This window comes from Argiope bruennichi, chromosome 2, assembly GCF_947563725.1.
Source record: "Argiope bruennichi chromosome 2, qqArgBrue1.1, whole genome shotgun sequence".
Taxonomy (NCBI): domain Eukaryota; kingdom Metazoa; phylum Arthropoda; class Arachnida; order Araneae; family Araneidae; genus Argiope; species Argiope bruennichi.
The window spans coordinates 15,889,418-15,913,010 of record NC_079152.1 but is presented as its reverse complement, the minus strand read 5'-3'; the positions used below and the strand labels follow the sequence as shown (position 1 = coordinate 15,913,010).

The window sequence follows — 23,593 nt, the reverse complement described above, 5'->3', positions numbered from 1 at the left end:
TCATTAACAAAATAAAAGCTCTTTTTTTAAAAAAAAGCTCTTCTTTTTTTTTTATATTTCCGAATTCCCGCCATTACCCGTAAAAAAAATAATCATTTTAGGAAAAATTTGTGAATTTCATTAATTTACTTCTTTTTAATTAGTAAAATCGTGTAGCAAATTATTTTTTTGTCCAAAAATATTATTTATGAACTAAATAAGCATTTTTACTTACACATCAATTTAATTTTGAATATACCACAAAATCATTGCACATACTTAAATAGACTTTTTTCTCACGTTTCTCTTTCTTCTTCATTGTTCAAGTACATAAAATCGTGTCATTTTAGTATTTTCATAGAATGTATTACAAAACCCTTGACGAGGAATTGTCATAAATAATAAATAACGTGCACAGGGGTTAAGCAAGGCATTTGCAATAAAATCACTTCTAATACCGAGTTGTTCTAATAAAGAAAATGCATTGTTCTATTCGAGTTCTTCTTATTTTCAAGTAGAAATTCTGACATTTAATGCAGAAAATGACTGATTCCAGCACTTGATCTCATTTCGTAGAAAAAAAAATATGGTTTCAGATAACATTCATTAGAAAAATGATTGGCCAAAGTTGCTGTAAATGTGTCTATCCTTTTGAATATCGAATTTGCAATTTCAGTAATTGTAACACAGGTCATAATTGAAGTGTTTTGTTCAATTGAAGATTCATAATATGCAAAAAGTGAGACACAGTAAAATATTTTAAGCATATATTAAGTTCAGTAAATAAGTTTTAGTTTTAAAATATATAATAGTAACGGAAATAATTACCCTTTCCCTGTTCATAACTGCTTTGTTTACCATCAATAACTCTATATTCTGAGATAAGCTTAGACATTAAAGAAAGTGAATTAGTGATTTTAAGTTTGGCAATAAATTACATTACATTAAATATGAACTTAAAGCTAGTTTCTGAAATCAATGTTCTCATAAATCATAAGATAAAAAATAATTCTATTAAATTTATTTATTGAATTTAAGCATTTTCTTGTGATTATGAGCTTTGGCATACTGGTTAAGAGATATCATACGAAATTTGAAAAGAAAGAAGTTACTTCTTTTTATTACTTGAAGGACTAAAATTTAGCATTCATCATTTTATTAGTTCCTAATTTAATAAAACAAATTGTTAATATGACTATAAAATACTAAGTAATTAGTTTAAATTCAAGTAAATTCTAAAACATTTTTCTGTCAAACTATTCAATATCTTTGCATATTTTCAAATAATTTTAGAGAATATAATTTAAAAGTATGTGAATATTGAAAAAAATACTAAAAAGCAAGAAAGTATTTTCTTGCACTTTAGGATGGAAAGGAATTTTTAATGAGCATTTTTATATATTTTGAGCTTTGTGAACAATATTAGATTAACATTAATTTATTTTCCTTTATTTAGAATCGGTGAATGCATCTAAGACTGTTTGCAGGGATGAAACGCAAGTGTATAATGGTAAGTACTAATACATCAAATTTTCTTTGTGTCCTATTATTGCAATTGTGTGTCATATTATTGATTTTCTCATAATTTAACAAAACGTATGTAATAAATTATTTTCATTTAAAAATACTTTCCTGATAAATTAAAAAGCCGCAACATGATTCGTATTTGGAAATACCTTTAAACAAATTTGAAACTTAAAAAAAAAAAAAATAACGGTATTTATAATTTATGGTGTTTTATCTACGGCCTAAACATTATTCATGAAATAATGGCTTTGAATAGATTCAAAGAAAGCTCGAACTATTTACGGCTTAAATTCAAATCTATAGATTTCAAAGGACTTCGAACAGAGCAGTTTACTGCAGTAACAGAGATATGTTACTGCAGTAAACTGTTCGAATAAATTACTGATAATGATGTAATGATGTAATTACTGATAATGATGTAATGATGTAATTACTGATAATGATGTAATGATGTAATTACTGATAATGATGTAATGATGTAATTACTGATAATGATGTAATGATGTAAATACTGATAATTAAATATTTTAAAGCAGTTCAAATCAATGGTAAAGGAACAACTATTATAAAGAATCAGAATTTGTCCATTTATATAGTAAAGATGAAATGTTACAAGAACTGGATAAATTAAATTTTAAATAATATATTTTGAATCCTGTCAAAATATTTATTCAATGAATTGTAATGACTAAAGCGAAAATGAAGAAGTCGAGCCGTCATACATTAGGCGTGTTCTTATTAAAATGAGTAAATCAAAAGTAAGACGACATAAACATTTTATGTTTTACATGGCATTAAATATAACGATCAAAGATTAACAGAAGTAACGATAATGCGTATATCGAATCTCTCGAATAAGAGTACATCAATAAAACAGAGTTGAGTTGTCACCCAACTCAACACAGAGTTGCTCAATAATAAAAAGTTTTAAGTTGAGCATGCGTTTATTTTTGCTTCTCCATTGCATCAAAGCATTTTCACATTCAAGAGAAAATTCAGAAATATACTTCGATTTAACCATATAAGAATCTGCAATATGAAAATCATTCATGGCAAAATTAATTCATAATATATGAAGGAAAATAAGAATTAACATGTTTAAATCGATAAAATTAACCTAAATTTTATGAAGTAAAGATAAACACACAATTGAAAATAAACGAACTAGTTTTATTATTAATGATGTAGAAATTTTCTTTGTCACTCTTGATTGCTTTTATTTTGTAATGGTAAAATATTTTAAGAACTGCTGTAATGATAAGCCTGATTTCGCTTTTTTCATAAATTATTTTTTTATTTGCAATGAATTATGCATAATTCCATGCATTATTTTTCGAATTAATAACTCAAAGCCCAAATTATTTCTTCACTTTATAAATTTATAAATTATCCATTAAACCACAGAGAGCAGCTTAAGAAATAAAAAATAATAATTTTTACTTCAACATTTCTATCAATATCTTAAGAAAACCAGCATTGCAAAAAAAAGGAATAAAAATAAATAAATAATTTTTGCACAAAAAATATCGAACGTAGTATTTTTTTTTTCTACTGTATGATAGACAAGTTCATACCAATGAATATTCTCCCCCATCGACTATCCACAAAGAAAACGTGAAAGTTCATTAAGTGTGTGAAATCCTTTTCTTTCAGTTTGGGATTAACTAACTTATCGATTGAACGAGAAAAGGCATCGAAAATGGTGGCGTTAATTAGCAAATTTTGAAAAATGTCGAGATAAATAAATCATTAATCCCCCAAGATAAGCGACACAATTTCCTTGCAAAAGCTTCCGCACTGCGTAATTGCTTTGAATGAACTGCTGTTATATATTTTTTTCCCACCTACTTTGAGGCAGCAGCATCTTTTCAACTGATTTGAGTCGCACGCACCACGTCAACCTGTGAGCTTAATTAGTAAGACGTGCCAAAAATCATTGAGATATTTTTGAAAATAAATTACACCGATGGGAAACGTTTTGTAGATGACTGTTATAATCAAGCTGGAGCCCGATTGTTCTCACCGGTCCCTTTTCAGCATTACACCCCCCCCCCCCGCCCACATCTTTAAAGAATATATTCGAATAAATTGGATAATTCCCTAACGCGGGAAATGGGCCGGGTTTGGAACATCTAGCCCACCAGCATTCGATTAAATGATTTCCTTCCCGTTCGAATCGAACATAAATGCACGCAACATTAGGCACCTTCCGCTGTTGAATCCCATAGTGGTGATTTTTAATTGCTACGCATTAACACATGTTTAATTTATAGTGCTTAAACTTTGTTCGGGAAATCAAATTTCGGCTCTTTTCTAACGATCTGCAGAAGGAATTGTTCATTTAGGTAAATTATCTGAAACAAGTGATGAATGAAAGAGTTTTCAATTGAGTATTGAATGGATTGTGCTTTGGAAAGCATTTAATTCTAATAGCTTTTCCAATCGAATTGCTCATTTTATCTCAAAACATTGTAACAAATGGTATTTAATTCATTTATAGCAAGGGAAATGTAATAAATACTTTAGAAAAATGAAGATTTTTTTGTGTGTGTACATTAATATTTTAAAATACATTTTTTTAATGATTTTTGTTAGCAAATGTTAGGTACTGTTCCAAAATTATATTGGATTTATTAAATACTTTGAAAGGTATTTTAAAACCGGGTAAATAAACTATGCATTTCATTATCGACTAATGGTACCGAATCATCGGCTATCTTCTAATGACACTCTTTCATGAAGGGTTATTTTAAAAATAATAAATTTCCAACATTTATATAATTATATAATTAATTGTCTTGAATTATATTTATTATTCATTTTCACAAGCACATAAAGTTTCATTTCAAAATATACTTTTGAATAGTATAAGACTCTTTAGGAGTTTTGCAACCCATTTTGAAAGCTACTTTGAATTCAATGTACTTCTATATGTGTAGAAAAAAAAGGCTTTTAATTATAATAACTGAAAAGTATCAAAGATGCATCGATTAAAATCTTAATATAGAATAGAAGAAATAAACAGATTCTAAATATATTGATCGCCTTGATTAAATATAACCGTTCTAATCATAGTTTACCGATCATATTCAGCCAAATATATTAGTAAAGAATTGATGGGGAGATGAAATGTTTTATCTTAGAGCTTGAGACAAGATAAAGAATTCTAATTTGGAATAAATATATGGTTAAAAGTTCTTTCCTGAAGAGTTTTTTTAACAAAAGCTTAAAAATATTTGAATTATCCTGGAAAAAATCCATGAAAACCTCTAGAAATCAATCAACTGTTGCAATCTCAAGCAATTCGATACACATTCCCACACTATTTTACTAATAAGTGAGTAATGTTCTCAAGATTCCATTGTATAGATTACGATTAAAGAAAAAACACATTTCACCTTAACTTAAATATTCTTTATACCATTGACCTCTTGATGAACTTACAGTTATCTACTCGTTCGCAGTGACATTTATTCTATATATAAAACAGTAACGCAAGTTGCATGTAAACCTCTCTTATCCCTTATTACCGAATGGCAATTGTCGAATGTAAACAAACCATCATACGATTTTCAGATTGCTCATTTAACGTTTATATATTTGCATTAAATTCTATGTTTCGAATAGAACTGAGAAATATTATTAAGAATGTCATGAAAAAGCTACATCGTGTCATCAAAAATATATTCAGTTAGAGGGAAGAAAATAAAAAGGAGATTAAAAAACAGGCTTCAAACAGAAACTTTAATCGAGCGCAAAAATACGCTTACCCATCGACATTTGTAATCGCTATGATTTGCTTACTGAAATCGGTGTTCGTATCTTCAAATCAAATCAAATATTATTTTTTTTTCAGTTCTCAACATTCAAAAATTACTTTATTTTCCTACCAATTCATCTTATTATCCTACAATTGTTCCCTTAATTTTATTAACATTTTTATTCAATTCGTTACACTATTTGTAAAAATGTTTTCAAAATTTATAAAAATTAATTCAAACTCATCCATTAAAACATTCAGTGGCTTTCTTTTGACAATCACTACTCGCAATCACTACACACTACTTTCACTACTTTTTAAATTTCGTAATATGTGAAAAATTTTAATTGGCAGTAAATTAAGTTAATTGTATTCATGTTTTTCATTCATATCGAATTACAAAACGAATTTTAAAAATCTGTGTTCTGTATTAATCATTTAAGGACCTCTGAAGTCACATATAGTCACCAAAGGCGGCTACATGATAAGTCAATTCTACTCAAAATAATTACAATCCGAATATTCGTGAGTGTTTTAGATTAAATGCCTTTCTTCAATAAATGCATAACATTTTATTCTCAAAAATCTGTACTTCTATAGTTTTGATTCAACTCCTTGTGAAAGTATCTACGTTTAATTTTATTTCTTTGCGATTATGTAATATAGAAAACAAAATCCAAAATTAATTTTTAATTGTAAAAGAGAAACTGTTTACAAACAAAGAAAATATACTTAAATGAAAAATGCATAAGCAACATTAATTATGGGCGTGATTTTGTTTTCTTATTAAATATTTTCTTCTTAACATTTAATTCTTTTAATTAGGTGCAGCGTGTATTTAAATTATTTTACCTTTGTGTCGTGATTTATATTTTTCTAAATCCATTCTTTTTTGTCTATCTGTGAATATGTGAACTCAAAAATAATCTCAGCAAAAAAGCTGATATTAAGTATGTGCTCTCTATTCCAAATTTATAGATTTCTGCTAAATTCTGAAACAAATGCATTCAAAGAAAGTATATCTGACTTGCTGTCTAAATATAAAACACTCACCACAAAACTTAGAAAGACTGATGAATGAAAATTGGTACTTAGTTTTATCAATTAAAGTGTTAAATTCTAAACAGATAAATTAAGAGTTTAACCATTATTCAGCCTGTAGCACATCGCATGTTAATGCGATAACTCTTGATTTTGTGACAATATTTGTAGTTTAGTATTAAATTCAGGTTCAACCAATCACAGAAGAGATCTCTAACAATTTATTACGAATAATTTAGGCATTTTTTTTCGTATCACAGGAGAAAGAACGAGCAGAAAAGCATCAGATTTTCTAGAGTATTCCGAATCTGATTTTGTATCATGATCACTTTCCAAAATTTCATTAATATCTGATGAATCGGAACTATAATCCTTTTCACTATCAAACTTAGCACTTGTGAGAAGATTTCCAAATATCTGCTGTCTCTTCCAAATCTCTTTCCATGCATCTGCACTGCCATAGTTATAACGTTAAAAAAGTCCGAAAAGCTAGCACCTGTATGGGTCAATTTAAATGAACCCTTCAGTAAAATTTGAGGTGCAATATTTCTTTAATTTTTGCTGTTCTAATCTTCTTCTTCTATCATCCAAATGAATGTATATGAAGTAACAAGTGTAAGCTTTTGTAATTTTCTTGAATTTCTAGTAAAAGGAGAAATGATGTTGTAATGGGATTAGGAAAGAAAAGAACGCATGTGCCTATGAATTACGCAGAAAAAGAAGTATGAAATGGATAAAAGATAAAGTAAATAATAACTCTATTTTATATGCATAAATATACTTACCAATAGAGCAGAAGCAACATTATTTGTATTTCTTATTTGACAACAGATTCTAAAACCCACCGCTCTTTTCCGCATGCGTTAGGATGAGTTTAATTCGTCAAAACAGGGGTGAGAGGAAAGATGAAAAAATGATAAGTTTACATTTATTAATATAATGAACTCGGATTACTCGAGAACAAAAATAATACTTTCAGAGACGAGATGATACTGAAATACACGTGAAAACAATTGAGCAAAACAGTATCTAATAGGGCGAAAATCAAGGTCGAAGAATGACGAAAAATTCCGGAAATGCACTCATCCTTCCGCGTCTCACCCCTTAATAAAATAGAATCGTCGAAAAGTGTTCGTCTCAGAATACTGAAACGAACAATACGTAATCAAATAGTGTAAAAAGTAAGAAATAGAGAATCCTATTAAGAAATAAAATCAGGCAGACTTACAAGTCCTTTACAAAAATACCGTTTTTTTTAAATAATTTTTCAACAATAAAGCACTGAAAATAAAATGTTTTACATTATGAGTTTCATTTAAAAAAACAATCATAAATGCTACTGAGCTTTCGATGGAACTCGTTAAAATATTCAATAAAATCACCAAAACGAATCAGAATTTGAGTAACCTTAAAGATCGAGAGTGATCTTAAATTTCACCATCGGAAATAAATTTATTTGTGACTGAACTTACATGAAAAACAATTTTCCTATTCTCACTGACTAACTAATTCGTGTCGACCGAGACTTTCTCATTAACATTTGAGAAATCTTGCGTCTATATTTATAGGATTATTAAGGGCATTTTATTGCCTAAAAGCTCACCCTTCCAATTCTAAGCGTCCGCTATTATTATTCTTGAAAGTTTCGCTGGAACAATGATTTTGTCAATAATACGAAATTATTGCGCACATGATTTCTTTTCTTTCTTGTACTTAATAAAACTCAAGTCCATTTTTTTGCATTCATTTTACTTTAAGCAAGTTTTAAACATTTACTTTGGGATTTAATTATCTATTTTCATAGTTTTAATTGGTTGATGTGGCAACGCAGGTTTGTGAATGTCACCGAGCGTTAATCTTCCATTTACCAATCTTAACAACAAAATGAAACAAACAAAAAAATGAAAAACTGATTTCGTTTGCTTGCCTAGATCAATAAATGGAACAACGTCTAGAATAGAAACACCTACACAGTGTTTTTCATCATTAATTATACTGAGAAGTATTTTCCACACATGTCATTGCTTATCTATTTGCCGTTACTGACATATGTTTTTCTTGTTCAACAAAATATACATTAAAATGAATGTGGAAGCGGCTTTGGTTATTTTTATAGTTTAGTGACTTTAATAAAAGTGGAAACACATTTCCTTATATGTCAGTATATAATATTTGCATAATTTTTTGTGTGAAATCTTCAAGCGTATCATATATTTTAATTTAGAGAAACAAATTTTTATTTCATAGTTCAGAAATTACTTTTCTTTTCAAAATTATTTGTCAAAGGCGGTTATTGTTGTATGCTTTTCTAAAAAAAAGAATAAATTGCTTTCAGTCTGGAAAATTGCGAAATATTATAAACTTTTTAAGTGTCATTCAATTTTTATATCACAATATCATTTCGCCACATTCTAAGAAATCTGAGAGTGTGTATTCCTTTTTTCAATAACCTTATACTTTTGAATTTCTGTATCCTCACTGCCAAACAAATAATAATGAAAATCAATTTTCTATCGTCTGGAATTGTTTTGCTACTTAACTGTTAAGTAATTTGATAAAGCAGAAATAATCGTTCACACATCTTTTCACACTGCCATGTCTGCAATCCATGTTTTATTTCACAATATTTTTTTTAGTAAAAACAAATGTTGTCTAGACTGCCATTGTTTAAAATTTGAACCCATATTATGTTATTTTTTTGTAATTTCTGCTACTTCTTTCTCGAATAAACAGTTGTAAAATGTGATCAAAAGCAATTGTCAGATATTATTTTTAAGAACTTTACATAAGTGATTTGTATTTGTTGTTATCATAAAAGTGTCAAATATATTCAAAATATCGTTTCAAAATTAATTTAAAGCATAAGAGACACTAATAACGAGAAACTAACATTAAAAAGAGACAGAAAATTTACTATTATTTGATTTTGAGAGACACTTTACACAATAACTATTACATTTAAAAAGTTTTGGTGTCAAATCGCTTCAACTCGAATTGTTTATAGGTAAGGGAGATTCAATAAGTGATGTTTTTATTAAATATTTATTAGTTTGAATTGGAAATAATTATTGTGACTAATATTTCTATAATGCTTTATTAAGATACATTTGTCATTTGTGAACTGTCCTTCCAAAAACTATTGTAAACTTCTGAGTGAAAATAATTCATTGCCATGATATTTAAACTGAAAATTGAAGATAGATCTTGCATGTAGTGATATAAATCTATAACAGTTTTATATTTTTAAAGTAGGAATTTATTACTGGGAAACCAATTTATGTCGGATTCAAAATTCATTATAAAATTTTGAAAATCATTTTTGTCCGATAATCACAATTTTTTTGATATCTAATTTGAATACTTCAACCTTTATATTTTTAAAACCTTTATTACTTTACTTCTACTATAAATAGAAGTGGAATTAAAGGGACCTTAATAGCAATCGAAACATGAAAATATAATTTTAAACAGTACTATAAATATTTTTTCTTCTTTTTATATTTATTTTATGTAAAATTTTACGTTTACTTCTATTTCTTTCCCTTTACTATATATTTGATATAATCTTGAATAATTTCAATACTGAAATTAGTTTTCGCATTTGTGATGCATGATAATAAAGGCATCGAAGGCATTTAAATGATACTTATCAGGCTAGTTAATAAAGATCAGGCTAGTTAACTTGTATTTCAGAATCAAATCATAGAAGAAACAGTGAAAACTCCCGGTACTAATAACATAATTAATTACAATAAATGCTCATTAACGTCCAAGAAATTGAAAAAAAAAAAACTAAAATTATAAAAAATAAATAAAGAAGGCACAGTTGACGTTAGTTTTAGGTAGGACGTTTTAAAGAAAAATTCAGTTTTCATGCCATTGAAAATTATAAACATAAACATTCAACAGGATTTTCTCAAAATTCGGTTTTTCTATATTTTTTTTTTTATTTTCCAAACAAGATTACAAAAAGTACTATTCAAAATTTCTGACTGAAATTTGGCATACAATTTGTTTATATTATAGTCTATGGATTGAAACAAAATACGAATTCACTGATGGAGTATTGTAGAGAAATGCAGCTTTTAATCTTTAAAGAAAAATAAAATTTCCAAAATATTATAATTTTACAGCAAAAAGCAAGTTATTTTATGAATATTCTACTGCTGCTAAAAACTTAGTTCTATTCCTTAAGAATACATTAGGGAATATATATGCATTGGAAAATACATAAATAGATCATTTGTTTTTGATTGAAAGTGTTTGAATAAAGCTTCAATTTAATGCAATAGAGCTCTAAGTCTTCGTAATTAATTATTTGTAAAATATTTAAATAATAATGTCTATATTACCATACATTAAATTTCAACATAGATGTGATTTGAAAATTGCAAAAAAATGCTTGAAAATCATTATTATAAAATGAATTGAGAATTAAGTCGAATTGCTCAAGCAATATAGTTAATAAATGAGATTTTTAAATAGATACATAAGACAAATTGATAAATTCTTATCAAGGAAATACAATTTGCCGAATTCTGAATGATAATTATATACTAATGACTGAAATTAAAATTCGTATATGTAAAAGCTCATTCTATAAAGCTACATTACTTATTTAATCTTTACTTACAGCAGTATTGTGAGGAGCACGAAAGGATCATTCGCAAAATAAAATAATTTATCTCAGTGTATATAAATCACAAATTATATAGATTAAGAATTAGAAAAATTTTCGAATAAAGTTAGATGAAGTTGCAGAAAGGCATGCATAGACTGAACTAAAATTAGCATGATAAATACACATCATGAGTTTTACTTTTAAATAACAGTAAATATATCCTGAAAAAATGTGTTTCACAAAATACAGTTGAAAACAGAATCCAGTGCCATAAAAAAAAGCAGTTAAATCAGATATTCAGAAATTCATTTTCTTGTAATATCTGAAAAACGATTGTGTAAATAGAATAAAACCATAATTATTATGTAATGCACATCAATTATGTAAAAACAGAAATTTTAAATTGAAATTGCCATATTACATAAACCAAAATCAAGGAATATTTAACTTAAAATGAGAAGTCAGATATCAATATATATATATATATATATATATATGAAACTCATTAATCTAAAATACTTTTATGAAAAAGCATTCACAACCAATTGTTGTAAAATATTCACACATACCCCAATCAGAAAACTTGGATAAAGGAAAGTAAGTTGCAAGTTTACATTTAATTCCGAGTTGGTCGAAGTCGTGGTTAAAGCTGCATAAATGAAGTGCAGATGAAGAGATATAAAACTGATTTATTTTAGCAATAAATATGCATTATCTTTGTTAAAAATTCAGATTAGTATATATTTCGAAAAAAACTATACCAGAAATCAGAAATGAATCCTGATTACTTCTTCAGGTTTTGATATCAAATCAGAAATTACAGATTTCAAAACTTAAAAAAGAACTCATTTCATTGTTTTCTCAAAAAGAAAATATATCATATGACTAATGATTTCAAATATCTGATACTTCAAATTATTCCAACATTTAATTGTCGGATTTATCTGAGAGGAACTGATAGAACTACTAAAAATAATACTCTACTCTTGTATTTCCATATCTTCTTTTATTCTTCGACTTATTTTCATTTAGATTTCAAATTCCCCAAATTTTAGTTATAAGAAAAATTTCTTTAATAAAAGTGCATTTTCTTATAGGCATCCGAAGACAGCAGAAAAAGGAAAAAGTTTTGCTGCATAACTCTTCTAACTTTTCAATTCAAAATGTCCCGTTTGTTGGCTTAGACTGGAAACAATAACTAAAAGCATACAAATTAAATCATGCCAAAACAAGAATTTTTTCTCTCTTCATTGGCGCCAAATAAGCAAGCGTGTAGTGAAATCATGCCAGGATCTTTTCGGATAATGTTAGACGATTCCTGGACAGAGCAGTTGGCACTGGTGATATTAAGATTAAAAAATTATGTTTCAACATTAACATATTCTTAATGGAGGGTGAATACTAATTTATAATTAAATATTAATATAAGGGATCAATAATAAGTTAGATAGTTGATAAAGACAGTAATCGGTTTTATTTTCATTTTAAATTAAAAAAAAAAAACCTAAATTTACTTTTATATACCTATGAGAGAAATATCAGTAAAACTAAAAGAAAATAAAACTAAGATCTTGTATAGTGTATTATTGAAACAAATTTAAGATTATTACAAACACGTGAATGTATTGAAATGAAAATGCTTACCGTTTTTTGCCAAGCTAAATACATTATATTAGAAAATACACTCAGCGTAAGTATCATCAAAGTAATTATATTAGAAATGAGATACGTATATAATTTAGCCAGATTTATAATACAATAATGAAATTAATAAAAGAAAAAGAAGTCAATACATGGTATTCCAGGAAATATATTTACGAATAATTACAGAATTGAAATTCTGAAAGTTAATGATATTTAAATAAAAAAACAATTAAATCTCATTCCTTGATAAAATTAAATATAATCTTACTTTCAGTATATTGCATTATTTAAAATACATTACATATAACTTACCAAGAATTAATTTAAAATTTAATCAGTTAAGGAAAATAAAATTCGATGCATTATCTTGAACGTTTAATTTGAAACACTTTAAGAAATTTTTTTTAACTATTCTGAATAATTTTATTTAAGAATGAAGGCATTGGTTTTTAAAACAGGCTACTGATAAATATTTTAATTAATAATTATTTTTATAGCATCTGAGATTCAATTAAAAATTTATAGCGGGAATTAGTTTCATATTTTTAGTTTCATTTAGTTTTCATTAGTTTGTTTAGCTATTTCACTTTCAGAATATTTGATATTTTTCATAATTTCCAATAGATTTAATGAATTGTTACGCCATATTAAGACGAAAAGTGATGCATTTATATATTCGTGATATTTATGATCGTATATTTACACATATGAGTGAAATGTGAATAATAATATAAATTTAGAAATGAAACCGAGTTAATTAAATGCGAGAAATTTATAGAAACCGTGTTTATCTTATGATTAGTAGCTGCATTTGTGTATAAAATTTAATATTTTAAAAATAATTTTCTCAGAGAATAAAATAAACTTATCTTAATAATACATAAAAATATATACATTCCAAAATATTACATTTTGAACTTACTGTACAATGGAGTGTTATTGAAAATGAAATGATTGCTATCATTTAAAATTAAAAATAGTAGAATACATTATTTAAAATTCATTATTATTAACTTATTTATAATTTTATTATTATTCATTTAAACCCTATTTAAAACTTATTTCAAACTATTAGAAATATAGTTTTGTCCTATCCTTAGTAAATTAATTGTACTGTATAATATTTATAAATCTTAATTGGTATTTTTGCCAATTATAATTTATAAATGGATAATGAATGTTTTCAGTCATATGAAAATATATTAATATATTTACTTCTTTACCATATTTTCCATATATTTGACTTTTTAAAATTATTATCTCATAAAGATAATATTTATAGCTATGGCAAATGGATTTGATAAATATTATCTGATAGCCAAATGATTTATTTCATAATAATCCCTTTAAAAAATCGTATTATCGAATTATATAAAAAAAAAAGTTATAGGCAATGAATCTAAAGGAATATCGAGTAGTTTTTTGGCGGATTCAATTTAAATTTCATTTCATTTTTTCTTAAATATCATATATCCATTGTTAACAATTACTAAATCACTATTTTGTTACTTCACAAATTGAAAGAAATAAAGGGAAATTTTAATATTTTATGTGAATTAATTTGTCAATTTTGAGACCAAAAATTTTGATACTTTTATTCATAGTAGAAGTCTTCTCTCGCAAAAATCGAATAGTAGATATTTGTTAAATAATAGACTTGAAGGCATTTTTTTAATGTTGGAATTAGAAACATTCTTTCTAATCTGAGTATTTTCATTCGAAAATTTAACCATTGCAAACAACACATATTCGTGATACAAAACTGAAAACTATTAGAAGAAGAAGAAAAACACTGGAAAACAGGAAACATATTTCCTAAAACAGAGAATAGTCTTGAAATATAGGAACGTTAACTGATTCTTATTGTCTTTGAAACTTATAAATCATTCGAAATCAAATAATTAGATGGAATGTATGCAATATATTCAAAATTTTTGGAATGTATGCTTCAAAATATTATGCAATATATTCAAAAGTTTTGAAATGTATGCTTCAAAATATAATGCAATATATTGAAAAGTTTACAAATATTTTGGAGAGAAAAAGAGTATACATTTAAAAGAATTATATTTCTTTACTTTTAGGAGGATATCTTATATTTTGCTTTGTACATGCAGACGATAAAAATATGATTTTAGAATATTTTATGCATTTCTAAAGAAACGTCATTTTAAGGCCATTTATAGAACTAATTCATCTTAAATTTTTATCAATTTACGCCGCATTTATTCCGAATTAGCAAAAAAAGCAGGAACCATAACAATATATGATGTATGGAAAGTTACAAAAGTTAATTAAAGTTATTTTTTGTTAAAATATGACTTTTAATAATTGAAAGTAAAATTATTTTTATTTAATAATACCATGCAATGTCTTGATAAAAATGAATGATATATTCATTCGCATTTTTTTTATGCAAACACTTAAGTTCTTGTAGAAATCTCACTTAAAACTAAATTAAGAAAGTATGTAACTTATTTAAAAATATAACTGTTTTTGGACATGGTACTACATTTTAAAAAAAAGAGATTTCCTTTCTTTAGAAATAAAGTACACATTTTTATCTTCGAAGCAGTTGAAAGATGAAACAAAGAAACTTTTAATTAAAGATTAAAGATTTTATCCGATGCTTCAATGACAATTACAGACAAGTTTCGCAAAATTAGAAAACTTCAGTTTCCATTTAAGACAACGAGGCTGGAACAAAAAATCGAATTATATCCTCGAGGGAAATAATACTTTTACCTCTTCATTTCAATTACCTTTTCCGTTTCTGTCCAGAAAATATCTTGAAGCTTCAGATATAAATCAAAGCTTCCATTTTTTTTAAAGATTCATAGCATATATTTAATTTTATGAGGTTTTTCCAGTGTTCTTTCATTTTCTATGAATGCTAATCATCAAGTTTAAAACACATTTTTTTTCTGATCCATGAATTTTTGTTAATTATTTCATTTATAAACAAATTCAATTTAATTACTGAATTCAATAATTGGCAGGTATTATTTGAATAATTTTCTTCTTAAATATCCTTTCCAATTTTAACTTTTTTTTAAATTTAAAAAAATTCTTAGTTAATATTAAAATATTAATTTTATATCTTAAAACTAACATGTTTTATCTAAACAAGTTGTAAGTAATTGATAAATATTTAATTTGTGTATTAAGGATTTCTGATATAAATATTATTTTTTCTCTCCTATATGCACATTTTGATTTTTTAATTTAATGTGCAGGAAATATTTGCAGCACATTTTTATGAAATTACTGAAAAAACAATCTAAATATTTCTTTTTAAATAACTTTTGTTAATTTTATAAACTTCGTATCAATCCATGATAGCTGCATTTTTTAATGAATTGGAGTCCTTTCTCCAAATTTGTAAATTTCTTTATTTTATCTTAAAGGTAGATACTATAAGTAAAATTTTTTTCATCCTCATTTTTTTGCAAATTATTCACTTTTGTCTACAAGATTTTTTTCTCTGATTTAACCTCTTTGTCATTATAATTCAGTATAAGTTCCAATCAGAGTCTGAAAAGAGATCCAAAATTTGGATCAAATCCAGATTTCCATGTCAAAAAAATGGTAAAGAATGAAATCTCATTTCGTGCTAATAATTCTGGTAACAAGAGCTTTTCAAAAGAACAAACGCTTGCCTTCTTGCAACTTGGTTTTAGATTTTCTTTTTTTCTTAGAAATTTAATTAAAGGCTTTGTGTTTCAGAAGCATGTCAGACAGAATTTCTGATTTCTTTCTATTTTTTTTTATTGTATTTTTACAATGTATTTTGTTTCTTTGTTATTTGTCATTAAGAAAAAATCTGAAATCATCAAGAATAAAGAAATAAATCGCCTTTATAAGTTTATTAAAAAGAAGTGTAATATATATCAAGTGAAGCACCATTTACACATAAAATTAGGATTTAAATTTAAAGAACCGCAAAACATTCATTTATATTTCGTTAAGTGTCCGAAATGTCGATTTTTTCAGATAAAATGTTTCTAATTTTATCAGAATGTAAAGATAAGAGGAGAACAATTATTCAAAAAAAAATTAAATTTAACAATTTGTTTAAGCCAAAAAAATATAAATACTCTATTAATACAAAGAAAAAGTGTTGCTGTTGTAGGAGAAACTAATTTTTAAACATGTTTAGATAATTTGAAATGGTTCAAATTTGTTAAGATGGATTATGGAAATCAAAATTTTCATTCAGTTTTTAATGTTTTAAAGTTATGTATGGTAATTTATTTGTTTCCTTGGAGGCAAATGTTTTAATATTTTTAGAATTAATTATAAAATAGCTAAAAATTAAAACAATTTTTGAGAGTATTATATATATATATATAAATCGAATTTAAACTTAATTAATTTCCTAATTTTTAGCTTAATTTAGCCTATATTAACTTCTAAACTGTTCTCTTATTTCCAGATCCAATTCCATGTTTTTATTTAATTAATGCAACAGAAGCTCTGTAAAATTGCTGCTATCGACAAGTTCCCACACTCAGAGTAAAAAGATTAAAAAAAAAAAAAAAATGTCAATCCTAGCACCTTCTTTGAAAAGATCCCTATAATTCCCTTACCTGGTTTGACACGTGTAGAGAAGTCCCTATCAGAAACTCACAGTCTATTATCACAGGGAGAAATTTTTCATTTGCTTTTCCTCATTTCGCTTGTGGAGAAAAGCTTATAAGCCAGATAACATCTACGAAACACGAGCAATTGCTTTTGTCTTGTGGTCTTGTTACTCGTCTCCGAACCACAAGGTCCCAGGTTCTATCCTCGCTCATAACAATCCGCTACACGCTCCTGTGTGCTCTATGTTGATGTTAAATAATATATATATAAGATGTTATATTTTATTTAACAACTTTATGCTTTGCTGGGAGCCAAAACTAGAAGCTTAAAAGCACAAGATACACTTAGCATTGCAAATTAAATTGGCGTTGGATGTATAGTATAAAAACATGAATTGATATTAATTACGAGATTATAAAGTATTTCTTTGAATGTAAAAGTTAGAGAATTGTTATATATAAATGAAACATTTTCTAAATGTGATGCATTATGTTCATAAAATTGGAATTTTAATAAAAATAATTTTCAAAAGAAGGTTTTTCAGAATCACTATTCAAAGAAAACACGAGTTAGCATACGTATATTAAATCTAAAAATTGCCTCGATTAATTCATTCGTATTAAGTTGCAGTAAAACTGCATTAATTAGTAACATACTTTAATTAGTATTATTTAGGAATTGCATTCCTGAATGTAATAATTAGGAGAAAATTTTATATTATTTCTAAAATCAGAAACCATACGAAACTAAGAACTAGATTCGCCTCTTTGTAGCTAATATATTATCATCATCTCAAAGAGGAGACAACTCGAATAATTAATGAATAACCTCTTAAAGTTGGAAATAACCACTTCTACATCATTAGAAGCTTTAATTAAGCCTATTCGTTCTCTTGAAAGTAATTTCCCAAGTTTACGAGAGTTTTCAAGTTGCGAAGAGTGATCCTCAATGCGGAAATACCACCTTCTAAAACGTGTTTCGTCTGACCAATCGATACGCCTCTCCAGAATGTATTCACATCTTCCCACAAAGGACCGTCTGTGAATATTTTGTGAATCATAAATATGAGATGAGATTCACGCATCGAATATTTTCGCCAATGTGCATTGGCTTTGTGGTAAATATTGGGGAGGTTTTCACATGATCTTTTGGTTAGGAGGCATTTGGAGTGCTCTTTACGATTCGGCTGCGGAAGTGATGTCGGCAATCAAGAGAATGCTTAAACAATTCTTTTATCTCTTTGTGTTATTAAGATTTATTTAGGTGTTGTTTTAGAATAAATATTGTATCTTAAATTAAATAAAATATTTATATGAATGAGCTTATTCAAAATTCCATAAAATAGGTAATAGTTTTGTTTGGTGTATTAAATACTTCAAGTGCATTCTTCTTCAAATAATGATACATTTTAAGCAATTATTGTTGTTTAGGAAGATAATCACTAATCAAGAGAATTCTTAAACAATTCTTTGCACTAAGTTGATGCATGTTATTTAAATTTATTTATGTGTTGTTTCAGAATAGATATTGCATCTAAAACTATTTGAAATATTTATATGAGTGGATTTATTCAAAACTACTGAATTCCATAAAATAAGATATATTTTTGTTTGATGTATCAAATATTTAAAGTACATTCTTCTTCAAATAATGATAAATTTTCGAGAATTATTGTTATTTATGAAGAGAATCAGTAATCAAGAGAATTCTTAAACAATTACTTTATCCTCCTTTGTTGAGTGTTATTTAGATTTATTCACGTGTTGTTTTAGAATTAATATAATATCATAAATTATATGAAATATTTATTTGAAGGAGTTAATTTAGATTTGCTAAATTTCATAAAATAGGAAATATTTTTCTTGGTACATCAAATACTTCATATACATTCTTCTTCAAATAAAGGTACATTTTCGACAATTATTGTTATTTATGAAGAACATTTCAATAGAATAAAAGAAATTTATATAAGGGGATTCCTGGATCTTTCTTCAAGTAACATTTTTTATATAATTTAATTTGCTATATGTTTCCCTCTTTCTTTTAATATATTAAGTAATATAACTATATATTTTTATATAGTTATATTACTTTTTCAATTTAAGCGAATGGATTGGTTGATTGGTTGTGAGTTTTAGGGGCGCAAGAGCCAACCTTGGCTAAACTGCGGCTTTAAATGAATGGAAAGAAGAGAGATTATAATTTATCATTCTTTAGAATTCTCAAATTTATCATTTTATATTACAGTTGTTAGATTTTCATTTGCAATAAAAACAATTATTCGTAAATATGCTTTCTTGCATATGAAATGGAAAAAGAAGCAAATGATAATTTTATTTCCCCTTGATTTTGCATGAGTAAAACTTTTAATAAATTATTTTTAGTAATTGCAATGCTTGAGTTATAATGGATTTTTGGCTATGAAATATCATAGCTAATAATGTCTCTTTTCATAATTGAATGTACTCAAATTAAATACCTTTATCCTAATCCCAACTATTCGAAAGGCGAGTAGGGCAGACTAAGCTAGACTGCATTAAACAATATCTTGAAAAGTTTGTTTTAGGTTGATTAAAGAAAAAATAAAGGCAAACTATTTACAATAATTCACTTATAAAATTTAATTCCATCTCAGAACTAGAAAACCAAAGTGATGGGCAGAGCATATACGACACAGAAAATTTTGAATTTAGAATTCAATGTGATAGTGAGGCTAAGGTTAGTGACATTACTATAATGGAACATTCATAAAAGGTTAGAATTGTCGTTTCTGATATGGAAATTCAATCTTTTCAATCATAATTTTTATTTTATTATCTGTTATATCAGATTTGAATTGTCCTCCCACTAGTTTAAAAAAAACATTCATTTAACATTGCATCAGTACTTCATTAATAACTATAAAATCCATTTCGATATTATTAATATTTATATATAGACTCCAATAAATTGGAAAGTTGCATTAGAAAACTCTGATCTGCAGTGATTGATTGCAAATAATTAATAAAATAATAATCCTACACTAATAATGAGCACTATATGCCGACAAGATGATGATTAATGTTATTTTAAATCTCTAGCGAAGAGCAGTGTTACTACGTTTAAAGGCAGATTAATACAATTTAGCATTCATTTTAGTATCTATAATATGCCAATTACAAATTTACACTGTTTAAGAAGTATTGAAAATGTGTCTTAAAATTGAGATATTATAAATTAATTCAGAAACTCTGATATTTTATTTCCTCTGAAAGCATTTAATTTTAATCCTTGATCCTAGAAGTCTCACAATAGGAGTGAAAAGTTAAAACAAAATGATGTTTTCTATCATATTTCTTTCTTCTACTATTTTTTTATTTATGATGGAACGGTTATGGATCTTTATAATCTTATTTATTCTCTTTTATCAAAGAATTTTGCTATAGAAAAATTGAATCAGCAATTACAAAGAAATTTTCTCGCTAAACATTTAGTTTTAATCCTTGATCCTAGAAACATTAAATAATGAGTGGAAAATTAAAATAGTACGATATTATATGCTGTATTTTTTCTATTATCTATTCCTCTTACGTTATTAAGATTACACATATTTACAAATGTATTCATTCTTTTTTTCTATGTTTGAATTATTCATTCAGATTACAAAAAATCTTTCTAGGAAAAAATTTATTTATAATCCTTGATCCTGGAAGCTATAAATTGGGAGTGGAAAGTTAAAACAGGACGATATTTTCCCATTATATTTTTTTCTATTTATTTTATAGCAATTTATAATTTCACGTAGTCCCTTTTTTTATGAATTCTCAGTTTGAATTATTCGTCCAGTAAATACACAGAAGTTTTCTTTGGAAACATTTATTTATAATCCTTAATCTGAGAATCCTTAAATTAAGAGTGGAAAGTTAAAATAGAACATTTTTATCCATTGTATTTTTTTTTCTATTTCTTAAATTTATGTTATAACAATCACGGATATTTATAATCGTATTCATTCTCTTTTATCTATAAATTCTCTAATAGAAAAATTCATCAAGCTAATACAAAGATATTTTTTCTTAAAATATTCTTTAAAATCTCTGATCCTAGAAGGTCCAACTTAGGAGTGGAATATTAAAACATCACGATATTTATTGTTGTGTTTCTTTTTTCTGATATTTCTTCTATTTATGTTATAGCAATTATCTAGATTAATAATCTTATTTATTCTCTTTTATCCATGAATTCTCTTTTTGAATTATTCCCCCAGCTAATACAAAACATTTAATTGTTCTTCTAGGAAATACCAAGAAATTATCTTGGAAAACATTTATTTACATTCCTTTATCATTTAATCCTCAAATCAGGAATAGAAAGTTAAAACAGGACGATATTTTTTTATTATATTTTCTTTTATTATTTATTACGGATAGTAATAATAGGATAATCCATTTATTACGGATATTTAAAATATTATTTATTCTTTTTTATCTATCAATTCTCTAAATGAAGTATTCAGCGAGTTAATACAAAGAAAATTCTCGAACAAAATTTATTTGTAAATCATGATCCTAGTAGCCTCAAATTAGGAGTGAAAAGTTAAACTCGGAAGATATTGTCTATTGTATTTTTTTTTCTTTTACTAATTCTTCCATTTATGATATATCAAATGATTAATTACGGAAATTATAATTGTATTTATTGTCTTTTATCTATGAATTCTCTGTTTGAATTATTCATTTAGCAAATACTAATAAAATTTATCGGAAAATATTTATTTGCAATCCTTCATTCTAGAAGTCTCAAATATTAAACTTGAAGATATTTTCCCATTGCATTTCTTTCTATTACTATTTTTTTTCCATTTACGTTATAACAATTACGGAGATTTATGATCTTATTCATTCTCTTTTATCTATAAATTCTCTGATTGAAATATTCATCCAGCTAATACAAAGAAATAAATGCACTCCTTTGCGCTCTTTCAGCTGCATTAAGATGGACTTACATTGCTCTCACGACCTAACTCTCTCTCGGAGAATAGATCCGGTAATAAGGAATTTGCCGTCGCTCTGAGCAGCTGAGGGAGTGGGTACTCACTACCTCACTCTGATGGCTCAGGAAGAAATATTTCCTCTGAGCATTGCCAAGAAATCGAAAAGTCAAGAGCACTGGATTCTTATGTCTAATCCCTATATCTAGGGCAAATATCTCTGATGCTATTCTGGATATAGGATTTGATATGGGATTTCTTATCAGCGCCAAAGATGGATCATGGTTATGGGTTTTTGTATTTAATAAGGAAAATAATGCGGAACATAGTAAAAATCTTAATTTCCTGGCTATTTTCGTGTTAGCACGGCACAATATCCATATTCTGGTGAAAATATAAGTAAAATCTATTATTGATTTCATTAATTTTTGCCTGATATTAAGAAAGTATTTTAAAACTTAAAAATTCGATACTTTAATCAAGATCTTCTAATCTTGCATATGTTCTTAAAATTTTCATTGATTGGCTATTGAGTCATCATATTAACTATTTGCTTCAGCTTAAAATTTTAAAATGCTTATCGACATTATTTAATATATCAGAACTTATATTAATTATAATCGATACTAATAACATAAAAAGTTTTTTTTTACAAATATCACAAATTGTTTTAAATATTTACAAAATGAATGTATTTATTACATTTTCATATAAGACCAGATCATTGGACTTAGAGTTCAAAATTATAATTAACTTTTTTAAAAAAAATTGATATCAGTGCGAAATATTTTTTTTAATTCATTGATAATTTTAATTAATAATTATTTAGATTTCAGCAAATTTTCAAAATTTTTCAAAATATTGTCGCAACGAAATATTTTATAACTGTTTAAAAATTAAAATAAATATTAGGTTTTTAAATACGCTGATTAACATACGATTTTTTTTCTAAATTTCAATAATTTTAAAAAAGATATTTTTTTATATAACTTCCAAAACTAAATTTCATATTACCATGAAAAAAAAAAGGAAGTCGATTTCATGTTTCATTAAAAGCTTAATTCCATCGTTTCCTTCTTTTTTTTTTTTTTCTTTTTTTAAAAATCTAAGGAAGACAGACTCGGTACAATAATTTACTATTTGTGCAGTTCGCACAGAAAGTTAGAATGTGAAAGTGGAAAGACAACATGCAAGGAAAACATAATATCCGCATTTTTAATGAAACTATAGCATGAGATCTGACTTTATTAGGGAGGATTATGTACATAAATGAGGATAAATAGAGTAAGTGCAAAGTTAATAAAACAACACTGCTTTAATCAATGTGATGTTTAAAAACATATTGTTACAGGAATTCTGAATAAGTTACGAAAAAGCATATATGTATTATGATATTGTTTGTCAGGAATGAAAATACGATGATGATATTCAAAAGAAGTGCTTTTGCAGAGTGTTCAAATAGTTCTTG

General features: G+C 26.2%; 1 protein-coding gene across 1 annotated transcript in view; it reads left to right on the top strand.

Moving 5' to 3' along the window:
• Window positions 1-23,593, top strand: part of LOC129958975 (lachesin-like) — a 411,789-nt gene that overhangs the window by 261,785 nt on the left and 126,411 nt on the right. The window contains exon 4 of the mRNA XM_056071740.1: window positions 1,436-1,489. Within this exon, the coding sequence (XP_055927715.1) occupies window positions 1,436-1,489 (54 nt within the window). The remainder of the gene's footprint in view (window positions 1-1,435; window positions 1,490-23,593) is intronic.